Source organism: Amblyomma maculatum, chromosome 11, assembly GCF_055883805.1.
Source record: "Amblyomma maculatum isolate TAMU_Amacu chromosome 11, ASM5588380v1, whole genome shotgun sequence".
Classification (NCBI taxonomy): domain Eukaryota; kingdom Metazoa; phylum Arthropoda; class Arachnida; order Ixodida; family Ixodidae; genus Amblyomma; species Amblyomma maculatum.
Window position 1 is genome coordinate 77,055,033 of NC_139354.1, and position 25,495 is coordinate 77,080,527.

At 43.5% G+C, this 25,495-nt stretch overlaps 1 protein-coding gene across 1 annotated transcript in view; it reads right to left on the reverse strand.

The window, feature by feature from the left end:
- Nucleotides 1-535: 535 nt before the first annotated feature.
- Nucleotides 536-25,495, reverse strand: part of LOC146174218 (arylsulfatase B-like) — a 27,665-nt gene continuing 2,705 nt past the window's right edge. The window contains exons 3-9 of the mRNA XM_084585356.1: nucleotides 20,779-20,891; nucleotides 20,169-20,279; nucleotides 13,617-13,742; nucleotides 10,681-10,807; nucleotides 8,801-9,097; nucleotides 5,476-5,993; nucleotides 536-1,179 (exon numbers count right to left, since the gene is read on the reverse strand). Coding sequence (XP_084441482.1) covers nucleotides 1,012-1,179; nucleotides 5,476-5,993; nucleotides 8,801-9,097; nucleotides 10,681-10,807; nucleotides 13,617-13,742; nucleotides 20,169-20,279; nucleotides 20,779-20,891 — 1,460 coding nt within the window. The 3' untranslated portion in view covers nucleotides 536-1,011. The remainder of the gene's footprint in view (nucleotides 1,180-5,475; nucleotides 5,994-8,800; nucleotides 9,098-10,680; nucleotides 10,808-13,616; nucleotides 13,743-20,168; nucleotides 20,280-20,778; nucleotides 20,892-25,495) is intronic.

Below are 25,495 nucleotides of genomic sequence, written 5' to 3' on the forward strand. Positions count from 1 at the left end.
CCATAAACATTTGAAAAACGTTTTATTTTTTCAAATTGTGTCTATTAGGTGCAATATATTGGTATTTGTTCTGCTCAAAACTTAGTGAATAGGAGAAAGAGCCATCGCTTATATTAGATAAATCTCACACTTACATGCTGTTTCTCTCTTCGTAATTTATAGTCACATTATTGAATGTTAGGATGTTATTTACGGTGGAATGACGTTAATCTTTGCACTAGTTTTGTCCAAAAGTTGCAGGTCTGCACTCGGTAGTTCTCCAGCATATGATACTTTGAGCGCCCATGGTGGCTGAAATGGTCGTCTGGAAACTCCATGTAAACTCAGATGGCAGCACAGCTTTCTCTCTAGGTCAGAGTAAGAAACGCTATGGTATAAACGATCCTAGTGGGGTATTATTGCAGAGCAAAGGAAATATGAACTAAAACAAAAGACATTGACACTATACATAGGAAGTCACTTCTTAAATGCACTTATTCGCGCAAGGAACTAGGGTAGGGATAATATATCTATTATTCTTATTTATGTTGTGGTATTGAAAACTGTTGAAACCATAATAACTTTACAAGCGAGGTAAAAAACTTCGTCTAATTATGTTTTCTTTATTTGAGTTCTTTGGGCATATTTGTTATTTTGAAAGATTACGTCTTTTATATTATGTGCGTGGCGGGCTATACCGGAGGGAACTGCGAAACAAACTATAAGTTGGCCTGTTTAAAGGCAATGCCCCCTCACTTGTTTCTACCTTTCCATGATTCTTTGGATACGCAAATGCACTAGCCATTAAAATCCTGAACTGCGTTTTGTTTTTAAAAACGCAGATTAATAAAAGACAGTACAAAGCGGAAGGAGACCGCTATGTAATTTGGTTTTGAGTATTGTCGGAAATGTTTCAGGAATTAATTGAAAAGTCAGGAACGCATTTGGAAATCTTCGTTCTGGAGACGCTTGTCCAGGAGGCAGAAAAAGGTAAATGGATGAACACATTTCAAGTTGTCAGTCGTATTCCGTCTACTCGGGGCAAGGACAGCTACGGCGCGGTGTCTGCGCGGTGTCCTGGAAACGTGCCCAGACGCAGTCGTTGACCTCTGGCATCCCGCTCGGGTCCTGCACGTGCTGCTTCGGTGGCTGGGCGGCTGCTTGGTATGCACTCAGCTTTTTGGACATCTCAGCAACCACCTGAAAACCACGCAAGATGCAAAGCGCAGTTCTGGTAATCGATGCTTAAGCTTTGTCCTGAATGTTTTACGTCATGATTGACGGGAACAGGCAAAAGAGTAGCACAGCGAAGGCGCTACTAGTACATTGATATCGTTCACGGTTTACAGAACACGATGATCGCAAATTTCAAATCAACATTGAACGAGGCGTCACTCGGACAACATGCCGTTAGAGCGGTGCCTCACCATATCATCATGCTCACAATTATCAGCCTATCTCTATTCATTACAATTACATTATCTAATTCCCCCCGCTACTCTTCTCCCACTAAACTGAGGATAAGGACAATTGAGAATGCTCTTTATCTGCAAGGATAGGCATTCGCTCACATTGGATGGCATAAAGAACTTAAAAGTTTCATCGCACAGAGGCCAGATATGCCTGTATCCGCTATAGATTATTATGACCGGCATGACAAAATGTAGGCGTAACAAAAGCGGGTTGGCTCGTTCGTTGCCTAGACGAGAGCTTGATGTGAGTTATAAGGAACAAATTTTGCTTGAATATGGTAGTTTGACTCTCACATAAGGTTAAAGGCATAATGTATTTGAAAGATTTATTGTAGCAATAGAAACCGGAGTGAGTGGGTACGTGGAGCGTCCCCTGATCTCTATAGAGAAAGAGCGGCTAGGATGAAGGTGTATAGGAATATTATCGCACTTCATAGCACGATTAGGAGAGGGTGACCTAGATCAGTGACATCACAAGGTTTTTAAGTCATCTGAAAAGAGCCTAACTAATTTGGAGGCATCTGTATACAGTAGCATTCGTCCGTGAACCTTGGATGAACCTTTTACTCAAAGCGCATAACTATAGCATGGGCACTTTTCATGCCCTCCGACATTGAGACACATGGTGACGAATTATCGGCTAAAATTGGATTCTTCACCTCAATCAAAAGCTCCCCGTTCCGGCACTTCTTCGGCACTATAAACGCATGTTTATGCTCATTTTGCGGGTAGTATGTTTTTGAACAACTCACGTCCCCCATAGAAAGCCACGTGTGCTTTTAACGAATGAAGGAATGATTTTTCTCACACTGCTGTGCGTTCTGTACCTGTCGCCCAAAAGTGGAGTTAACGTTTTAAATGAAGAGTAGTGGTTCTGTAATCAAATAGTAATAAATTTTGCTAAATAAAGCATAGTCCGCCTCGCGTTCGGGAGGGAGAGGGGTAGTGAAAAGTTCTCAGGCCGCAGGGTCTGTTTCCGAGCAGTGTAGTAAGAAAGCTACGACAGCCCCAAATCTCAGATTACCTGTGGAGGGTAGAAGAAGCAATATTCGTACCTCCTAGATAATCGATAGCTTTCATCTGATATGACGTGCCAATATATGCCGGCCAGAAGCAACACCTGCGGCCTGGGAACTTTTGACTACCCCTGTACCTGTTTCTATCCTCGGTGCCGCCGGGTACACACCGGTTTGCAATTGGTGCAAGCTTTCCCCTGGACTGGTGCTCGCCTCTTCTGAAGTGAAATGCCTGGGAAAGCGATCATTGACAACAAGAGGGCCACATATGGGTTTCTGCTTCACTAAGCGGACTTACGGCTGTCCAATGGCGGATCGAATCACTGATTCATCGGCGCAACTATTTTCCAAGCATTTCACCCCAGAAAAGCCGTGAACCAGACCAGAAAAAATCTTGTACTCATTGCGAACCGGTGTGTATTCAGCAAAACGAGAGATTGAACCTGGTTCCTCCTAAATGCGAGGCAAATGCTCTACCGCAAGTCTACCAAAACGTTGCGCCAAAGGGCCAGTGAACTTTTCAGCCCCTTGTTTGGTTCCTGACCCCTTTCGATAGACGCAATTGCAGTACAAGTGTCCTGCCTGACTAGAGTGCTAGAGTGGTCGATAGTTACAGTGCGCCAGATGTCACTCCTAAGGGGGTATGTTGGAGCTGGACGAGCTCAGGGTTGCGGTCGCAAAGGTCCTGAGGATTCGTGGAAGTGAAACGTGGGCGAAAACGCCAACCCGGAACTACATGTCTTACTTTATATCACCTTCGTCTAGAATGTGGCCCGATAAAAGCAACGCGTATGTTCCTGTTATAGTTTGTTTACGCCTAAAAGTAACGATGATGCTTGACAGCACGTCACAGCATTAGACAGACCCTTGCCACCACACTGACGTCTACACCCTCGAGGAATGTATCAAAGTGGTTTGCAAACCGCCCACGATGTGCATTCAAGATGAACTACTGCGGGATACCGACCGCAGTAATTGCCGCTATCAAGACGCCCATTGCACACCTGGTGATCTGTGTGAGGGTTCGCATCCGGCGGTGAGAACTAAGCGAAAACCTCCTCCATTGCTACTTCCGGCCTACTGAGTGCTAAAGACATTGTACGACAGCAACTGCGTTTTCACTACGTCAGATTTCAGAAGTCCTGATAGTCAGCGCGCCCTGAAGTGATTGGCTCGCGTCGTCTTATCTGGAGCGATGAAATTGATCGGTCATCCTCTTCAATGGTGTCCCCATTTCGCTGTTGGCCCACCGGGGTGGCGCAGTGATTACGGCGCTCGACTACTGCGCCCAAGGACGCGGGATCGAATGCCGACCTCGGCGGCTACGTTTCAATGGAGGCGAAACAGAGTGGCGTCAGTGTGCTGTCCGATGTCAGTGCACGTTAAAGAACCCCAGGTGGTAGAAATTTCCGGAGTCCTTCACTATGGCGTCTCTCATAACCTGATTCGCTTTGGGACGTTAAACCCCACAAACCAACCAACTAATCACTTCACTGTTAGCAAGAATTTGGAGAATGCTTCATTTTCTATGGTGGTAATTATAGAGTGCGTTAGTCTTCGTAGACGTAACAGAACCCCGAGTGCGCGGCGTTCGCGATACCTGGGCTGGAAAAAACCGAAATGCTAGCGAGCGAATTCTCTCGCATGGGCTAATGCCGACGTCCGCGTGTCATCGCCTTATGGCTCTTTTCTTCAGATATTTCGAACCACGCCTGACATACAGAACCACTCGCGACAACAAGAAATCTCTGAAGTTTGTATAGTTGAGAGGACGCCTTGGTCAGGCTCGAAACAACCACCACGGGACAGTAATGTCGATAATTGTTTCGAGACAGGTCTAAAGGAGTAAATTTGTGTATGCCCGCCAAATTATACGACAGGTAAAATGGATGGTGTCTAACATCGTTAGTGTTATAAAATTATAGAGTCTATTGTCTTAATGTGATAATATGTCTTTTGCTTTTGTATGTTAATACAGAAACTTCGCAGAGCAAGATTTTTTACTCTTCGCGTAAGACAAAAATACTAAGAAATTTTTTTTTGCTGTAATTGAATGCCGGTCTAAAAAGCTATATTTTAGTACGTGCTATTAGGAAATGGTGTGAATATTTCAGCCAGCGATATTATATCGAAAGCCATCCGTAGTAGTGTGTTTAGTTCCCTGGTCATGAAAGTTTATGTGCTAAAACACACTCAATCAAGCGACGTTTTCAGATCAGTAAAAAGGAAATGTGCCCCTTTTCTATTTCTGACAATTTTTCACAACAATTTCCTACTTTTATATAATAATAATTTTTCATGATGTGCGTATTTGCTCTGAGATTTCTCACTTTAATATTATTTTGATATTATGATGCTTCTTCCGAAAAAATTTAAATAGAAACATGTTTGTAGAGGTCACAGCAAGGTAGTTTAGAAACTAGATCGAAAAAAGATTTTTGATGGCCTCTCTGAATCGCCTCTCATTCACTGCTGCGCTATGTCAAAAAGATAAACCCAAACGTCCCCTTTAAGCAGGCAATCAAATAGCTTCACATTATCTCCACTTCTGATGCCAAAAGAAAATTTGTATAGACAAAATGTATTGCGATTATTTTTTCACACTGCACAAAACACCATCTCACTAGGCGATATTACTTCAACACCAAGACCTACCGCATTACATCTCCCCAGTCCGTAAAGAATGCATCTCAGTTTACCTGTGTGTAGTGTCGCTGAGAGCCCGAGAAAAGAAGTTGTGCAATTTGATAAGAGCAGCAGATTTTCTGACCGGAGTTTTGCTTTGACCTTGTTAGTATCACTGTAGGTATTGAGAGGTATATTATTGTTAAAACGCCGGCTGCTTAAAACAGAACTCCTTAAAAGCCTGCTGCAGGAACTGTGATGCTATGCATTTTCATGAGGTTTTCATTTGAGTAAATTGGCTTTTGACAACACCACTTTTCTTAGGTCTTATGAATGCTAAGCCATCGAAAGTGCATTGGGATAGTCTCGACGGATCATCTTACCGGCTTCAGGCTGGAGGACAAGTCATTCAGCTCACAGGGGTCTTGCGCCAGGTCGAATAGATAGCAGCCCTCACGGATTCCTTGTGATCCCACAATAGCTGAATTTTCGTGGTTGCAATCCAAAGCAGCTGGTTGATGCCACCCAGAAGGCACCGGCATTTGACGACTCGTGTTACTGTAGAACGCCTCAAGCGTCTTCCACGTAACAGACAAAGTCATCAAGTCATCTAAATTCTTCAACAATATCGCTTCACCGCACGAAGGTGAATTTCCTGGTGTAGGGATGTTACGGCTTAAAGATACGCCACCGAATATATAGGGTGTACGCGCTGATGATGGCTTGGTGATCGATACGAGTTTGTAGTTCCCTTCCCGATACGCTGACTGGCCAGAATCTTGGTCCGCGTTGACGAGGAACTGTTGGCGTGGCCATGATGTATCATTCACTAATCTTGCTTTTCGCAGCCACGGCCAGAGGTCTATACCATCCAAGGCGCCCAGATCAGCCACGCGGCCACCTGCTCAAAGCAGTGTTTAGAAACACAAAGCCAATGCTGGAGTTCCTCTTTTTTGTTGCCCTGTGGTGGACATAAAATGAGAAGGAGACGACTTTGCTCAAATGGCACGCAACTTTCATAGCCCAACCTATAAGAGCAAGAATTTTCTCTCTGTGACACTCTTAGCTTCATATTTTAGGAAGAGGTGTGCGGATACTTTTACATGGACGCACTGGGCAACATGCACGATTCTTCAAACGCTGATAGCTGATATCCTATTATGGTCCTTGTACTATGGAAAGTGGTACCTTGCGATAATTAATTCGTATGTTCAGGTCTGGACACAATTAAGCGTATAATCAGAGCTTATCACACCTGCGTCTTAATGTCAAAGTTCGAGCCGTATCTTTTCTTACTGAAGATACCTTAAGAGCGGCCCGCCTATCTTCAATAAAACGTAAACACGCCTTATTGGGAGTGCTTTGTGTGCTCTTTCTCGGGACTTCCTGTACTTCACGTAGGCACAAAGATACTTTCCAGATTCGTCACCTTGAACGACCTTTCGCACGTTATAAGCTGCACTGAGGTAGTCTACTGGCTCTCAAATTGTCAACTGGAGTACATGATTTCGTAGAAGAAAAAGTTCGTGGCGGAATACACTGCAAAAATAAAAAACAAAAATATGGTGAACCATATAGCGCAGCCAAATCAATTATGAGCTGTTCAGAGTCGGATATGCCAATCTGCAGTCTTCTTTTGTTGACTAAGGTTTATTATTAAAGACTACTTAACCATTTTTAGTTACTTGCTTAAGAAGAAAAGTGTGCAAAAGTGGTAGATCGTATCGAAAAAGAACTAGCTACCTTGTTTCTTAATTAAAGAAATTTTTTTGCCAACCGAAAAAGACGCCTAGCCTAAAATTAAAGAGCACTGCAGAATCTATATCGGAGTAATGCGAAAGCACGGATGATGCTGTTGGTTTCTCCCGGTTGCTTGTAGTTGCTTAATTCCCTTCTTCTTTACTCATTTTAATCTTTGGTAACTGGGCGCCAATCCCTTCCTATGTGCTTTTTCGGCTCTACTTCCGGCTGCACCCCGCCGGGGTGGCGCAGTGGTTACGGCGCTCGACTACTGTTCCCAAGGACGCGGGATCGAATCCCGGCCTCGGCGGCCGCTTTTCGGTGGAGGCGAAAAGCAAGGTGCCCGTGTGCTGTGCGATGTCAGTGCACGTTAAAGAACCCCAGGTGGTTGAAATTTCCGGAGTCCTCCACTATGGCGTCTCTCATAGCCTGAGTTGCTTTGGGACGTTAAACCCCACTAACCACAACCTCTACTTCCGGCTGCGTGACGTCATATCCTTAACGGCACCCTAATTGTCTGACAACTATTTTAGTCTTTGGTGCTTTCAAATTGCGTGCTAATCCCTTTCTATGTCCTTTTTGCCTCGACTTCAGGTGCGTGACGTCACATACTTGACGTCCACTTAATTGACTGATTTATTAACTAATTTAGCATTTGATACACCCATATGTGCCGCCAAGCCAATGGCCAATGAGACCATTTTCACCTTTACTTTTACATTTTTCGCCTCCAAATAATTACCCAAATAACGTATTGGCCTAAATAATTTTAGGACAGAATATTACGTCACCGTCTATCGATTGACACCATTTTTTAACCTCTACCACTTCTCAATTACAACTTTTCAATTACAACAGAAGTTTGCGGACGCGTTCTGCGAACACGATGTGTGGACGAGATCTGCAGGAAGATATCTGTGAACATCCTGAAGTAAAACGTTCGCAATAATAAACACATCGCTACAGCAATTATTTTGAAATATGCGTCGCAAAGAACATCTTTCTAATGCCCCTTACAAAAAGATACCTCTTCTCGGTCTGCCAATGGTCCGCGCCTTGATAGCAGAAAAGACGTTGCGCAGAAGGGAGAATGTGGCACCAGGGCATGATGTTCTGCTGATGCGAATGTTATAGTGCAAAATGCAAGGCGTTTAGTCGATAGACCATGAAAGCGACAAAAAAAGTCCAACCCGTTTTTCAAGCCACTCATAGCTCATCCCAGTGCTTGTGTCACCGGCAATGAGAATCCCTGGAACGTGGCATGCATATCCTGCAATATATATTCCTGCTAACATCTTCTTTTGAAGAATCGATTTGGCGTCATTAAGTTTCTGGTATTTTTCGTCCGGTTTCTTTCCCTGCTGCTGGTATATGTTGTGTTTCTTACCTATGCTGAGAGGCGTGCATTAAATCAAAATTTTGATGGTGCCCTACATCTGTCCATTTCTTTCTGCCCTATTTGTCCCTTTTCCTGACCCCCGCCCCCATTTTTTTCTTAGAAGTGATAGAGCGATACGCGCACAACTCGATCTTTTGGAATTGTTGCCAAGACAGCTTCGTATCGACATGGTCCCAATAATGTCGAGGCTTTGCGAAACAGATGAGGGCAAATGTGACGGTGAAAGAAACTCATTTTCTGAGAAATTAAAGTAGCTGGTGCCGAGAAAACAACCAGCCACTATGAAGTGAGCAAATATGTCTTTTGCGTTACATTGGTGGCGGAGACACTGCGGAAAGCTTCACGTTAGTTTTTACATTCCTCTAAACTAACTGCACGTGCATAATGAGAAATGCCGCAGAGGTGCGTGGTCATATTTTCAATGACCCGAATTTCTCAACTGCGAACCCTTCCCAAAAACGTTGCATCGTTCAAACGGTCTCAGCGACGTGGCGCATCAATGCGGGGATTCTTGTCCACAAATTTGCAATGGCATAAAAAAACGATAGAAAATAAATATTTCATTTTACCTGCCGCTGAGTAGAGCGTGGGCAACCAGTCGACAGCGTGCAGCAACTTTGGCAAATGTGAACTTTGGTGACGGCGCAACAAAGGGCTCCAGATCAGAGCTGGCACGCGGACGCCGCCTTCCCAGATTGTTCCTTTGGAGCCTCGCAAGGGCCAGTTGGAGCCTGTATTTGCGAGGAGGCCCAATGGACTTCCGCCGTTATCACTGGTGAACACGACTATGCTGTTTTCAAGCATGCCTCGTTTGTGCAGAGCGCTGATTACTCGCCCGACAGACTCGTCCAACGCATCTACGGTGCCTGAAAAACATAAAAATGAGGAATAAGAAAAGTTATGCCAATCATGTATTTAGGGCTTTAGTTCGCTGTTCGAAAATTGTTTGCAGCGCAGCAGAGATAGCAAATACGTTTGTTCGGCTATTGGCTCCGGAAACATCGTCTTGCCTTAGAATGGCAGGTGCAGCTTTTGTTAAACGTTTAGAGCCAGAGGTTTTGCTTTTATGCCTTATATTATGACGTGTTTAACAGTCGTGGATGCCATACCCATTGGAGAGGGTAGAACGAAAAATCGACTTGCGTTCAGGAAGCTTGGAAACTTGGCAATGCATTACGAGCCTCCATAGTATCGCTCAGAAGTAGACTCCCTGGGCTTTAAACATTTGACAAAGGTTGTACATAGCAGTGTTTTGCACTGTCCATAGACAACGGCTGGGATAGGCTAGAATCGGCTCCGCCTCAGTGATATTGCCGTCGTGGCTTCATTAGATGAGAGAGAAATATACATCAAGCGAAGTAATATCTCCTTATCCACAGTAAAAAGAATGACTTAAAATTCAATGGCGTTGATTTTGTTATCTGTAACCATTGTATTAGGTCCTAGACGAAGAGCCTGTGCAGTGAGCGCAAGGCAGGATGTACCTAGGCCGACGGACCAGTCATTTGGACTCTGCTGAGCGTGGAATTGTAAATGTTTGACGGAAGCGAATGTGCAGTGAATATTGAGCGAAGCAACGAACGAGCTGTACAGTTCGTCTCAGCTGTACAGTTCAGACAGAGCTATCTTTGAGAGAAAGAGAGAGAGAGAGAAAGAGACTGAATTGGATTTAATTTCGACGCAACATTAAACGCGGATTGTACACTGCACACAGGCTTACAAAGTACAATTTTCTACAGCTTCCTAGAATGCTACCTAATCAGCAATTTAGAACCCAACGTTGCTATAAAGAAACAAGTATCAATCGTTGGGTCCATTCTCGAAAGAGAAAAATATTTGCTTCCTACAATAGCAGTCTGATTTTATTACATGTTTGCATAGTTGATTTTGATATAATAAAATTTCGCCGGCTGTATGACAAAGTTAACCGAATTATGTAGGTGCCACTCGCATAAAAGGGCATTATGGCACTTTACAGCCGTGTATAACTACCATAAATCCAAATAACTTCTCATAAAGTATAAATTATTATTAGTGCTCTCTTCCTTTATTACAGGATTTGGTTTACTTGTATATATATTTATAAATCATGTGACTGTAATGTTATAAGCCTTGCACGAACAAAAAAGAAAATATCCATAAGAAGCTACTATACTAACGCCGGTGTGTAGTATCTATCACTTGGTGATCCCCAAAAGAGTGCGTCTGCTCTCTACCCGAGTACATTTCCCGTATGCGTCTTCATTTGTAGGCTACCTAACCTTGATGGGTCCATTGAGAACATGCCATTGTCGCCAGTGTGACAATTTCGGGACGAAGATCACTGTGCTGGTATATCCCACTGCCTGACGTCGCTATGGTGGCTGGAGGGTTGTTCAAGCGTCTTCAACACACAGGCTAAATCCGGATCTCTAGTTCTAGCACTTTAGCATGCAGAAAAATTTCTTACCAGCTAGCAGCGTCCTGTTCCGGTCACCGATGTAGTGAAATTTAGCCACGTTTCGTCGAGGAGCGTCAGTTGGCAAATTCCCTGATTGTCCGTGGGGAGCGGTATGTGCTAAGAACATGAACAACGGCTGCAATAGGAATGGGCGCAGCAGAACAGAATATGAGATATTTCGTAAATTGATAACCGCGTAGCTCATAAGCGGCGGCGTTCTATCTGAGATTCGTAGCACTCTCACGCACAGCTTGGCTGTAGTTATAAATACACTACAAATGCACTCTTCATTATTTGACTTCTGCTCTTCTTGTACAGCCAGGCCTTTCTAGTCAAACAGCGCAACAGGACAGTCTGGCATCTTCTTGTTCTATGGTCTCAGCTGCCTGTCTGGCAAGGCTATCGTCACTGTCTTTAGCGATATGGTGTATGGTGGATTTGCCTACGGTAACTGAAGGAGCGGCAGAGATGGAACTTCATGAAGACGACAGTGTTCAATGCACCGCAAGAGCATCTTGAATTTGGAGCTTGATGAACATGACAATGCTTACTGCAGAGTGCCAGAGTGTGCGCTAGCATTACATGAGGCGAGATTAGTTGCGGCGATATCGTGCAAGGGAAGACGATGAAGACGACGCTGTTTGCTGAACACAGCACGAGATCAAGATTACGTTGCGTGTCGCGCAGAGCGAGATGAAACAGAAAGCGGAGCAAGAGTATTTGGCGGAATTTGTGGATGCATAAGGTAATAGGCTCAGAAATAACGCGAATGAGCGCAGTAGAGCTAACGGTCACCGACTGGAGTGGAAAGCCAAACCTGCGCTTTTGTGTTTTCCTTGACGGCGCTAATGGCTCGCCACGCGCATCCCCCTTATCGTACTAGCAATTGCTTCGCGATTATCAATTAACATTTTTGTGCACCTATTATCTAACACATACTGACTAGCATACATTAGTAAGAAACCGTATCACATGAAAACCCTCCCGAATAGATGCGAACCCCCTCTAAACCAAGCCCTTGATTTTGTGTCTGCGTGGCTTATGAAGTAGGGCGCCCGACTGGAAATGGAAGGCGCCCAGAAGATTTCATTTGATCTCGGTTCCCCTCTCATCTGAATTATTGAGCCCTAATTGGCTGCTCTTGCTGAATCGACTGTCAAGTGGTCACGTGACTCGCAAAACACTGCGACCAATCAGTGGTCCTCCATGTCAGATGCCAGGTATGCCAGCTGTTAGAGCCATACCCATTATATTTGGCTCACAAACCAACGTGACGTGATTTCCTACAGTGTTGGGTATTGAAAGCTATCACGTTAAACTTTCGAGCTAACTGAAGTTTATCTTCAACTGCACAACGAGATTGTCTAATTGACTCCCGTGGGCTCTCTACTTTCTAGACCGTATTTCGTATGTACGCAGTTTGCTACTCGCTCGATTTAACATACGTATACTAATTTGCATGGGGTATTAACCTGCCACAATATTGCAAAGATACCAAGATTTGCACATAATGTCTTGCTTAATGGAAACCGTACGTACGTAGGGCTTGGTGCAGTCAGTCTAGACGTAATAGGGGTGCTCGATTCGATGCCCATATCCTTAAAGCGCCAGCCTTTGCTGTCACCTCGACCATTTCATGTGGTTCCATGATATCATACACCCTTCTGACCTGTCAGTTGCCGGCTGCGTGACTTGTAAACTACAACATGCTAGAGTTATTCTTCTCACGCACCGACACTTACCGTAACGTCAACGGGAGTCCTTTTTTTCGCTGAAAAAGAGCCTCAAGGTTTTGGTTAAATTTTCTCCTAATGAACAGTAGGCCTTTCATAACCGTTGTTCGTTGAGATAGAAGCACGGTGCCTAATATAGTTTTAATACAATAGAGACAACGGCCTCATTTTCTAAAAAACGTGACGAAACAGACGTCAGTGTTTTCGTACTTCAACGATAAAGTAAAGAGCTTGCCTTTGCAACCGGTTATTGGCAGGTAACTTGGCAGGGCGCTAATTGGGCAGCGGTTACGCCGTAGATTCAAATGCAGGGCTTGCATCTGTCTCCTGTTGATTTTGACGAGCCAGCTAATTTATTTGTAGTATTCATTTTTATCGTTTATTTGTGCTAGTCCTATTATTGTTCACATTTGTAATGATACTGACTGCAGTTTTTTTTTTCTTCTTTTATTGTACCCCCTCCCCTCTGTAATGCGCCGGGCCCTGATGGTACTGAAATAAATAAATGAATAACTAAATAATAAAAATAAATAATTAAATAAAAAATCTTAGGCAGTTAGTATTGGCATTCCTGTCATTGCTTGTTTTTTATTTCCAGATAGTAAGGGCGCCGAATGTTTTCTAACGCTTTGTAGAGTAGTAATGATCGTGCCACGAGACGAAAAAGTTTCGACGTACGCTATATGCAACAGCTGCTTTATCGAAGCACCGGCTCTAGTGAGACTGTGGCCATAGCGAAACGGCAGCTATATGCAACACCTGCTATAGTAAATTTGTAATGACACTTCACCGACAGGTGATAACGCTCGGTTGTAATAATGAACAGACTCAGCGACGTTACAGACATCGGCAATGGTCACACTTTTAGGGCGCGTGCTGTAGGCAGCGAAATAACAGACAATGGCGAAAGAAGTTACAGAAAAATACTATTTTTGAATTAATAATGCTAATTGCACGAATTGTTTTCTCAGCAGAGAGCCGCTATATTCACGGCGACGGACATAGGTTTCATAGTTTTGGAAATGAGGTATAAAAAAGCAAAGTGCACCTTTGTCTGAATACGTAGAACTGAAGCCCTTGCTATATAACGCCCCTGTTTACCGTTTTCAAACTTAGACAACAGTGGGCCAATGTTTCTGGTGATGGAAAAGGCACTAAAATGTTAAAGCAGTATTGAAAGTAGCGAATCAATAAATGATAAAAGCAGTCTACCTTTTCGATATCGTGATGACGAATGATGTCGATGGCCCGGTCGGCGAATAGCTTTGTCCGGTATATTCCGCGAGTTTCTGATGCAAGGGTCTCATTCTCCCACATGTCTACTCCGCAGCTTTTCCTCTGCGTATGTGCCGTGAATGAATAGTAACGATGGTGATTATCTCTTGGAAGAAGGCAGAAGAGCAGGTAACAACACTTTCTTCTAAGAGATGTGTAACCAACTAGCTCAGCGTTCGACTCTATTATTGATGGCTATTATGTTTTGGGAAAAAATGTGCATCAATTCACTGATAGATTTTGTATATATTGTCACGACTCAGTCCACGACTCAAGACAGGGAGCCGTGAGGGTACACGGTACCGTGAAGGTAAGACTCGAGTGCCAGGTTTTCTTCTAGCTGCGTTGACAGTGTCCAGCACCAGCGCGCCCCTCGAGCCAACCAACGCTGCGTCGTCGTCGGCACCAAGCACGGCAGTCGCGCGGCGCTAGGCACGTGGCATTATTTAGGTCGGCAAATATGAGAGGAGACAATTATGCACTGCCCTTTGGAGTGTCATATGAGACAGTTTTAAAGGCTCCGGTCTCTGAACTCTTCTAACGGATCTTCGCCGTTGTACATGTACTTGAAAATAACAGCTTGTGGGGCGAGCTGGTGCTGCATAGTACCCAGAAATGTAGCGCAAATAACATAATCACATGAGAAAAAACACAACACAGGCGCACACTACCAACTGTAATATGGAACTGGACACACACTTCCTCTTCACCACTCGGCTAAAATATCCTCTTCTACACCCGAGAACATCTTGACACACCTCTTCTTTTCCAAGCAGATTGGTTCGTTGCGGCACATTTCTGTGTACATGCACTTCCATATTCACTTAACTAATAACCTTTTCATTTGTGCCACGTTTGACCTACGTATATGCATTAGAATACAGCCGTATAAGCAACCATGTTCTATTGACGACCAGCCGACATACTCAAGTAGCACGGAAGGTGGCACTCAAGTGGGTTCCATGTTGGCAAGTGGAGCTCGGCCAACCATCAGAGTACTTGCATATAGGACCCCGATGTGGCAAAAGTGGGCAAGTCCCATTCCGCTTTCCCTAGTTCCTTCTACCATGGGTCCCATACCTGTCTTGCTCGGGATAATGCAGTGAAAATTCCTGCCTCTGGATCACAAGGGTCTCTTGTAGGATATTTTAGAGCAGATCAAACCCAAATGCGGCTTTATGTGAAAAAGCCCTCTAGATGTGAAACAGGGCCACCATTTTAAATCCGTGTGGGGTCTACCTTGGCTATGTAGGGCTAAACATCGGGCGTGCCTGCACATTGCCCCAATCGATGCACGGTGGTCTACTCTAGGGCAAATGGAATATGGATGACCTGAATTTGGACAAGCCCTCAAAAAACTAAATTTGACTGTATTAGCTAATTGCGTAGGTTCCACTTCTGCCATAATATGCTGCCACACTCGATGCCTGATAGCTTGCTTGAGGTCAGGTGGAAAATGAATGAGAGTTCAATTTAAGCAAGTATTCTTGAAGCCCAACTTAGGCCAGTACTACATCTGACATAATGAGGCTGGAAGAGTGGTGTGCCCGCTGCTACCCACTTAGAAGGCAATTCAAGTGCCATTTGAAGGCACTTGAAACAGTATATGGGCTCTAGGCTCAAAAACTACACCCAATTCGATTGGGACTGTCCCCAGAAAACTGCTTTAGGTCCCACATCAGGGTTGATGAGTATGGAGTCTTGCACGTCCGCATATGTTAACTGCATTCGTTAGATTTGCTCAAAATGATGGCTGACGCGGCGTTAATGCGGGATTGTTTTCGACAAATAGCGCTAACCGAAATGCGGTAGCGAAATTATTGGGGCTGTGGGTCCTGAAATGCCTGCAGCAGGGCTTAACCTACTCAGTTTCTGCATACTGTTGTGTACATTTCTTTACATTCTTTATTTTTAGTACAGATTGCACTGTATTACTATTATATATAATTTGTATAACAATTGTAGGTGCCTTTAGTTTGCTAAAAAAATTTATAGCATTGGTTCTCGTTGTCATATAATGTCGCTAAAATTACTGGACCATACACGCTCTCAACTGTTGTTCTTTGAGTGGTGGCCCTGAACAGCCTGCAACTGGCCGTACATATTTCTTCTCAGAACATGCAAGTTTCCTGCTTGAACAAGATGCGACATCAAGTCACTGAAACTACAATAATCACATGAAATTATTGTGAAAATTCATGTGGTAGCTGCTAGAAAACGGAATAAATATATAAAGTAGGAGCATAAGTATGGCCGTAGATATTCAGTGGTGTAAAATTGGACTAGGGCTGCCCATCAATTATCTAATTTGGGCCCTTATGGGAGTAATGTGTGCGAGCCGAAGGTAAGCTTGCCCCAGTGATACTCGCAGCGCTCCCATGTGAATAGGGGAGAAGTTGGCCGAAATCAAAAGCAAACCTCTATCCATAGCAACTGCCCAAATCTGTCCCAAGAAGACCAACGGAGAAGATGGCGACACGAGCACATTTGGTGTTGTGAAATTTAAGCAGCCCCTAATGCTTTCCCGCATCGGGACCCATCGCAGTGAGACCCATCGGGGTGTTAGTTGGTAGCCCATTTCAGGCCTAGTCGACCCTTTTGCAGTAACCGCACCGCGTGCACCGGGGCCCTGTTTTCATAGTCCATTGTGTGTTAAATGGTTATGTACAAAACGTCCATTTAACCAAGTGATACAAACATGCCAGCTTTGCATAAGAACAGGATGTAAGACTGGAGAATAAACAATTATGTAAGATTTTATTCCAAGGGCTCGATTGCAAAGGCCGTCTTAGTAGCGCGTGGCAGTAGCGGTTTCATGATGTCACACTACCCGGCGAAATGTCAACGCACTGCAATGTCACCTGCCAACTTCCACTCACCAGAATCATGCGCCTGATTTTTCGAGCAAGACAAAAAATGCAGATTTTTTCGAGAGCAGAGTCTTTACTTCGAATGCGTGAAAATATTTTACAGGCTGTTTTGCTATTTCCTTGGCCCAGAATAATAAAAAAAAACTTCATGTCGCTCCTGCGTATTCGAGGTCTGCACAGTGCGGACGCGTGATGCCACCACGAGACTAATACTCTGTAAATGACTCTGAGAATAATACCCTGCAATGTGAAAATATAAAGCTCTGCCCTAGCCGAGAACCACCAACACGCTCTCATTATCTAGGACCAGCGTGCCTAGCTCAGATCTAGTGTCCTTGCAGCTTCGATCTGCATTGTAGTTATGCTGCGCACGTTTAGAAAACCTGGCCACATGTGGCAGCGAAACATTATACATACAATAAATGCCAAATAACTGTTGCCCGGCCATGTAACCTGCCACTTATTAACTGGCGAGGGCATTCTCGTAATTTTAAGACTATCTGCGAGTACACGCCACTGGGTTTTCTCGTTATGCCGAGGCAGATTTTGCCTGTCAAACAAGACGCATGTGTAGGAAAGAACCTATTCGGAAAAGGGCTGTAAGTTATTCCGCCTTTGTCTTGTATGGTTCTTACTCGTGTACGCGTCTTTTTTCGCTTACAAAACCTTCCTGAAACATGTAATACAAACAGGCCCACCATTCATACTTGGTTTTCGCAAAGGTCCTAGTATTTCTTTCGCCTTATTATATAGAATTGTGACAGATAAGGCAAGGGTTCTTTATCGCTCCATCCTGATGGCAGGTATATTCTTTGATTCCAATGTACAATTTTATTACTCTTACGTTAAAGGCCTTGTTCTGCCAAAAATCAGGAATTGTTAGCATCAAGGAGAAGTCACAGCATGACTCATGAAGATGGTTTTTTGCAAGTGAGGGGCCAGGTAGATTGGTCTACGGATTGTGCTATATCACGAGATCACATCGCATTGCAGAAGCTGCAATCCTCAGCTTGTTCATTAAGATGGATGGGTAGGTGACACGAACACTGAAATTTCCAACACCGTTTGGTGTTAGTGAGTCGAACGAATTTCAAACAAGGGCGCGTCCATACGGCTTGGCTTCGAATTTACTTATATCCTGTTGCCTTTCAAATGATTGCGCACATTACAGGTGTATGATAATGAACATGTGCGAGGAAATGCAGTTAAAAAGATAGCATTAGCGACATATAACAAAGTTGACATACGCAATTGAGGATTTGAAGGAGGAGCCACAGGGGGTACCACTAATAATGTGCGCAAATCCATAAACGAGAAATGTAAATGGTGCTGTAATGGTTGCTAGTTGGTTTTTCGGCTTCAGGAAGGCGCGCTACACTTTGGCGCAATGACAAATTACAAAAAAGGGGGGCTGAAAAGTAAAACAGATGTGAAAAGCCCATAATGAGATATGACACATGCCAATCAAAGCTTGTGCAAAGAAGTGCAGCATGCTCATCCCTCCAGCAGAGTGTTAAAAAATCCTCTGATCACGAAACGGGAAGAAATGTACAACTGCAAGTTGACAGGCTGGCTGCAAGTAGATTTCCCAAAAATTTGATTGGGTAAATAGCAGAGACGTTGATCAGAGAGGTAACCAAGCCAGAAAATAGGAAAACGAAAGAAAAGGAAAGGGTGAGGCCGGTTGTTGCACGATATGTACAAAACATACCGCACCGACCTGAGAGAATTACAGCAAAGCACGAAACGCCCGTTCTCTTTCAGGCCTCCCAAAACTAATCTCAATGTGCAGAAAAGTTAATTTCCGGGATGGAAAAAACAAGGTCAGCACTGCATGCGGAATCAACCATCAAAAAAAGATCACGAACTGTGATAAGTGTGTTGTGTACAGCATTCCTCTGCCTTGCGGCAAGAGATACGCGGGCTAGATCGAAAAATGTATACAAACATCATATTGGATGAACATCGAAGGAACAGCGGCAAAGTTTACAGTCTGAGTAACCTCGAAAAGCACTTTAATAGCTGCAAGAAATGCACCCTAAGATTCGGAGAAATCGCTATAATCAGGCATTAGCTAGACCGCTGTGAAAGTGATCTTCGAAGCATACGGATTGGCACGGGCTGGTTCCACGGAATGCGTAAGCAATCCGTCGATAGCGCTGAGTCGCAGAAAGATTCAATTGTTAACAGGCAGCATGATGGAAAGCGGTAATTAACTGGTTATGGTTGATAAATTGCATATATTATCTTGTCTATAACATGTGTTTGTAATTTTTTATTAGTATGCGAGTATATAAGGAGGGGAGTACACGTAATAAACAGTTTAAAGTTCGCGCACGTACCGTCTTGTCTTGTATTTTTTTGTAATTCATCCTTGTGCCAAAGCGTAGCACGCCTTCCTGAAGAATGTATATGGCCCTCCCCACACTTATTGGGGGTGCCGCTAAGCTGCCATTTGATGTCGCTTTCCTTTGAGACTGTCGTGTGCGCTGCAATGGCACTGCGGAGAAATTGCATGCCGGGCTTCTTTATGGTGATTCTGGCGAAAAGGATACGAAGTACTCTAGCTGTAAAAGAATTCTGGAATATAAGCTCATGTGATCTAAAGACAGGTACGCAGCCTTTCTTGTGCGGCAGGAGCTTTCTGCCACAATACAGCTGGTGTCTCGTGTCCTAGAAAAGCGTTCTAAATGCCTTGGCTCAGTCGTGCATTCTTACTATTGCCATAATATATACCCTGAAATGTAGTCGCTATCAGGCATAGCGCCGAGACATTTGACTTCGGTAAACCGGGGTTTAACTTTGATGCGCAACTATAAGACTGAACATCGTACGTCATAAATATTGGTGATTAAGGTTCGACTTTCAAGGCACATAAACTCCAGCTTTGTTTAAAGTGTTTTTGTGTTAGTTTGTTTTTTTAAAAACTGTATTGGTTGTGAGATAAATGCTGTTGATAATGCAACGAAGAAACTTTGATGCCGCTCCTCAAATTCTAAGGTGACGTTGAAATTCTGCTTACCTAAGCAGCTGTTAAACCTTAATTGATTAGTTTCGTCATCAGCCGTTCTGCTTCAATGTGGAAAAGCAGATAGCATTACCACCAGGTTATTGCGGTTGCTTTGCCAGTAGTGTTACAAACTGTTCAGCCTTTGGTATTCAGTATGATTCATTTTTTACATGTTTTTAGCGGAAGAAAGCGTTCACGTAGGCGAACATTTTTCAAGAGGCTTTAATATGTCAAAGCGGTACTTAAATTCTTCTACAGCCGAATTACGGGAAAGCAAAAGGCGTAAGACGAACAAGAATATCAATTTGCAGATAAATTGTCGCATTGTATTTAGGGCCCGAACTCGAATTATGACTGTTTCGAACCTATCTTTGATGGAATCAAAACGAAACTATGCACTAGATTGTGTACCCGAGAACTTTGAGAGATGTTAAGCACTGAAACCAGTTATTACCTCTGATATGTAGTAGGACAATGATTTTTTTTAGCAGTAATATTCGATAGTAAAACACCTAAATGATGGCACTGAGAGGAGTCGACAAAGCGAAAATCAAAGCTGGACGAATAAATTTCTCTCTAGAGCAATTATTAACTATTAGCAAGACTTACAAAGCTGGTCAAGGGGCTGTAGTAGTACTGTCCGTAGTTGTAGACACCGAAAAAGGAATCGAAGCCTCTTCGTGTGGGCGTGTATTCGACGCTGGAGTACCCCAGGTGCCACTGGTTGCAAACAAAAAAATAAACGACGAAAAGTAAAAGCGCGACATATAGTTTGTCTTAATGACAAAGAACATGAAGCGAAGCTGGCCTATATATAAAGCCTTGCTGCATTGTAACACAAAAATAGTTTATTTATAAAATTTTAAATATATTAATAAAATATAATTACTAATTATAATTATTATAAATAATAAAATATTCTTTATTACATGTATATTTATTCGAACAGTATCGAGAGCTGTTAGCGGGCGAATTCAGCGCTAAGAGCATAATTTAGACAAACAAGTTGTGTATATGAAATGAGTTTGAAACTGTCCATTGCGCCTTCGCATTTCGGAATAAAGATAGAAACTCATGTTTCAAACAACGTGTGATTTTATTTAGGTTTATATCATATCTGAGCTTTGCACTGTTCGCGTTTAATTCGGTAAGCACACACTTCATTGTCTAGCGAGGATGAACACTGAAATGTGGATCTGCATAAGCAAATTCCCCTTACTTTTCCCACAGCATAAGTCTGGTACCCCAGCTTGCGCAGCTGTTCTGCCATCGTGGGAACACTGGTGTTCATCCCGCCCAACTCAGCGGCATACAGAACGTTATGCTGAAGACCTGCAAAGAGGAAGCATGGCTTAAATATTGCCAAGAAATCTCGCTAGTAGCACTTGTACCGTTCGCTGTCTTCAAAAATTAGTTAAAGCTATTTTCTGCAAAGGGCGTTTAAGTTAAAAGTTGCTTGAGATTCGAAGCGTTTAGTTCCGATGAATAGAACTAAAGAGGCGCTTAAGTGAGGTGGAGGAGTTTAACGTGGATAACGTTAGATTTCAGGACAGCGCCTCTACTACTATCAGTGGAGCTTCCGCAGACATCATATTACTTTAGGGCACAAGTAGGCAAGCTTCCTTACTACCACTGGCAATAATCAAGTCATTTCACGTCCCTGACCTCGAGACTTGACACTCGCTTTCAAGAACCGTTTAGCGAAATAGAAAGGATGTGCCTCGGCGGCCTAGATGCAACATGGCGGACTTGAGGTTAAAAATTTCCGCGTGTAATTTTACCAATTGATTACCAAGTCAGTTTAAAGTTTAAACAATTAATTAAAAATTGTCTTGAAATATCGAACTATCGGTTGGTTCGATTCGGTTGCAGGATTAAAAATAGAAGCCACGCGCTGAGAAGTTTATATTAGCGGGAACAGTAATAAGATTATTGACGTTTAATAGGCTTTTCTAAATAAACAAGTAATACTGATCTATCATAAACATCCTCCATTGCCCCCCTGAAAACGTCCCTCATATCAGTGCCCAGGAAATACATATTTGTGTCGGCTGTATATAAAATTACTTACTTGAGTTTGTTATACTTATTTTGTTCTTCATAAAACAACTTAGTTTTACCTAATGACCTCTTTCGTTCGACAAGTTTTAGAAGTCTTCAAAGTTCACAGTCTTTTTCACGAGGTCTTTATTATCTTGTCTACGTAGCTTCCTGCGACATTCTTGGCAGTGAATTTAGAACAATAGCAACTTCCTTAAAATAAAATGTGAGATAAGTTCGATGGCCTCTGTGAAATAAAAAAATATGATCCATGGAGAAAGTATTCCAGTATGTTTACACATCGTTTTCTTAACTTTATTGTGCGCAGTTGCAAATGAAATATTTTTGTCAATCTGATGTGTTCATATTCAATTACAGTATTATTCTTAATATAGGAAACACATCTTAAGCATACCTTCTATAATATATTCGCGGAGATGCTAATCAAGAAATTTGGTCTGGAAATATTTTTGTATGTAAAACAATCTTCCTCGTAAATAATTCCCACAAGAATTACCATCACTGATGTAGGAACACTGAGTAAAAGTGTTCGTTAGACCCTATATGTTGGATAGGAGCAACACCATTCAAAAAGACTTTCTCAATGTTCTAAGGAATGCTTTTACATGAAACCAAAGTTCATCTGAATAAAGTTTTCATAAAATTGAACACGTTTTCTTTTCGAGTATTGTTCACCGATAACTTATTTGTACACAAACTGTTTTGTTAAATGCAAAACCAGAAAAGGCAGAGTGGTTCCGCAAACGTTTCCACCTTAGAATACTTATAACGGACAAAACTATATACTAGAGTGGTAAGTGCGCTTCAAAAGCCGACTTTGCGTGAGTAAAATGATTTACATTTGACTGCTCAATCAGTGCAAACGTTGCTGGAGACGCAAAAAAGTAATTTTGTATTAAAATATTTTTTATATTCAAGTCTACGACAACGCTACATTCGAGCCCTCGCTTGATACTGCGTTCATGAGCCTTCTATGCAAAACGCGGTAAGCAACCTTGCTGGCCGACTGTAGTGGGCACGCGAGAGCATGCTTGATCACATGACATCGAATGGTAGCAACCTCAATTCCCTGCTTGCCAATAGTAATTTTGTTGTTATTTAGCAGGTTAAATACTGTAGAAATAACAAAAATGTGACAAACATAACAAATATGCCGGCTAAAAAGCAGCAATGTAATACTAACGGAGTGAAAACGTTGGCAATCTTCTTTGTAACTTTTCATGGGTAGCACTAACGAATTTTACGGCACGTTACTGTGCTGCAGTGTGCAACTTTCCACCACTATGATATTTACATTTTGCTTATTTTACATAGAGAATAACGCGTAAAAACGGTTTTACGGGAATTCGATGACTTCGATTGCAACTTATACCAAAGGCATCATCACATCCAAGCTTTGGTGAGGTGCGGATGCCAGAAACAGAAAAGCCGAAAGCAGAAATCAGGATTGCTAAATGTACAAACATATGACGCTCATCTTGAAAAAATGTAGCATCATTCAGCTGCACCCAAGCAGGAGTAAAAGATTATAGCAACTAGGTATTCTTTGTTTTCAAATAAAAAGAAACGTACTTTCATTTAACGTGCTTACTTGGTTACTAAAGAGGAGGGGGACGATTTGTGGAAAGTAAGGCACATGGCTTAAGAAGAACCGCCTCTCGACTGACGCCTTTCGTCTACGGTTTGGGAAACCAGCAAATGTCTTCTGAGCCTTTTTCAGAGTCTGCTAGCATTCTAAAATCACATTTGATCGAATGTCAAAGCTGCCGAGATCTATGAAGACCGGGGCAAACTTGTAGAAATCTGTCTAGAACAGCTTTACAACCGTCAGAACGAGGAAATTTCGATGCGAGTAAAAAACAGGCCCGAAGAGAAGCGCTCGGAATGCGCGGACAAGCTAGCGGAACAGTATCAGGTCAGGCGCAAAGTAGAGAAAGAGACCTTGCTGGCAGTCGCAGAGACTCGCGGGGAATTTCGGGAAATACCAATCGCGGAATGAGAAACGAGTACCCGCTCCACGTGCAGAGAAAACGGCGCATCCGTAAGAAACAACGTTGATGAAGAAAATGGGGAGAAAGAAAGTGCTAAAGCATTTGAGAAGAGGAAACCGGCAGTCTGTTTCTGCTGTAACGAACCTGGTGAAGAACGGTGTATCGAACCCGGTGAAGTGAAGGAATCACTGACCAGTCAGAACGTTCATTTAAAGCGCTGAAGAGCATGCTCCCTGCAGAAGGAATGCTCAAGTAGACATTGCGACAGCTGCTTTTAAGACGCCTTCTGCCACACCTAGTGAGGGATTTGAAAACTTTCTAAAGCCTTCCCAATCGGACAGCTCCCCGAGCTTACGCGGGTAGGCGCGGATGCGTATGCGGCTGACCAGGCTAGCGATGACCCTCTCTGAGTCCCTAGGTATACTGGTAGTGAAGGAATGGCGAGAAAGAACGTGGTGCTAAATGTGTGCCCGAGGGCAGTCTACCAGCCACCGAAAGAAGCCAAACCGCGGTGTGAAAAGGAAGCACGGAGATGCAGGCTGCGACCTCGAAGGGCGCGCTTAAAAGTAAGGCCTGTCACCCGAACTTCACCATTCCGGGTAGTTTTTGCTATGTTGCTGAAGAGCGCAGGAGAGAGCTACCTTGACTTACCTGATGCTTGTTTAAGGATTGTTGTTTAGTTACCTGGCATAGCTACGTAGGGGGTGTTGCTCTTGCATTGCTGTGCGGGAATATTGTGAAGACATTCCCTAATGCCCTACCAGAGACCTTCGGCCTGCAGACATTCCCTTCTGGACAAACCCGGGGGCCGGAGACGAGCCCAGCTGATACTCTCTCTTCAGGGAACACCAAAGAGATGTGACCTTTTTCGAAACTTCTTCGGGAGGTGGACGAGCTATTTTGATCGGCCTTCTGGCGTCTGTTCGCGAGGCTCCTGCAGTGGTCGAGCCCAAGTGCTGTGCCGCATAGCTTTGTCGCACTGAGGAGAAGCCTCGCCGCGTGCAGGCCTCCGCACATCCCAGACAATACATGGCAAAATTACTTTTGAAACGAATCGTTGCTTCGTGGTGTACGCGCTGGTACCAGAATGGAGGACATAGGAGACAGGACCTAGGACAATACAAAATTCGAGCTAACGCCCTTCGCAGTCGAGCACAAGTTTTCTCCTTTGATACGCAGCCGCTGCCAGCAACACCGGAATCGAAGCCGCGTCTTCCGCATAAGCAGCCGAGCGCCCTAACCCCTTAGCGTCGCGCGGCGGTGCGAAATCATGTGTCTGGAGAATCCAAGACCACAAAGAATCGTAGGAGCCGCCGTACATGCTTTGAGCTGCCTGATTGCTGCGTTCCGGGCCTAATGGATCAATGAAGTTGTAATGAGGGAACGTGCTTAAAGCCAGCCATTTGCAAAAGATGATTATGCTAAGCTTCTAATTATGCCGCACTCAACAGTACAGAATCCGAGTAAAGGTGCTACCTGAAAAAATCACGCGGCACAAATCTATGCTCTAAATATATATGGGGCTTCATGAACATAGTTCATCTGACTGGACCAGCGGAGCAGCGGCGAGAACGAAGATAATGAAAGAAACAGAAGCTGATTGGCGTTTTTATTATCACACTGATACACTGATTGTTTCAATCTCTGTTTTGAATGGGTTTCTTCTAATTTGTGGCGAAGATTCGGACATTGGTAGAAACATTCATGCAAAAGCTGTTGTCATATGTGTTAAACGAACTTTAACGTTTTCAGGCAAAACGACTTGATTAAAAATTGCGTCTGCCTAATGCTCAAGTATCGCAGCGACTGTGTCAATTTTCGTGATGATGGGGAATATGCGGCAACGGCAACAACAGTGGTGACATATTTCATGCAAAAATAAAT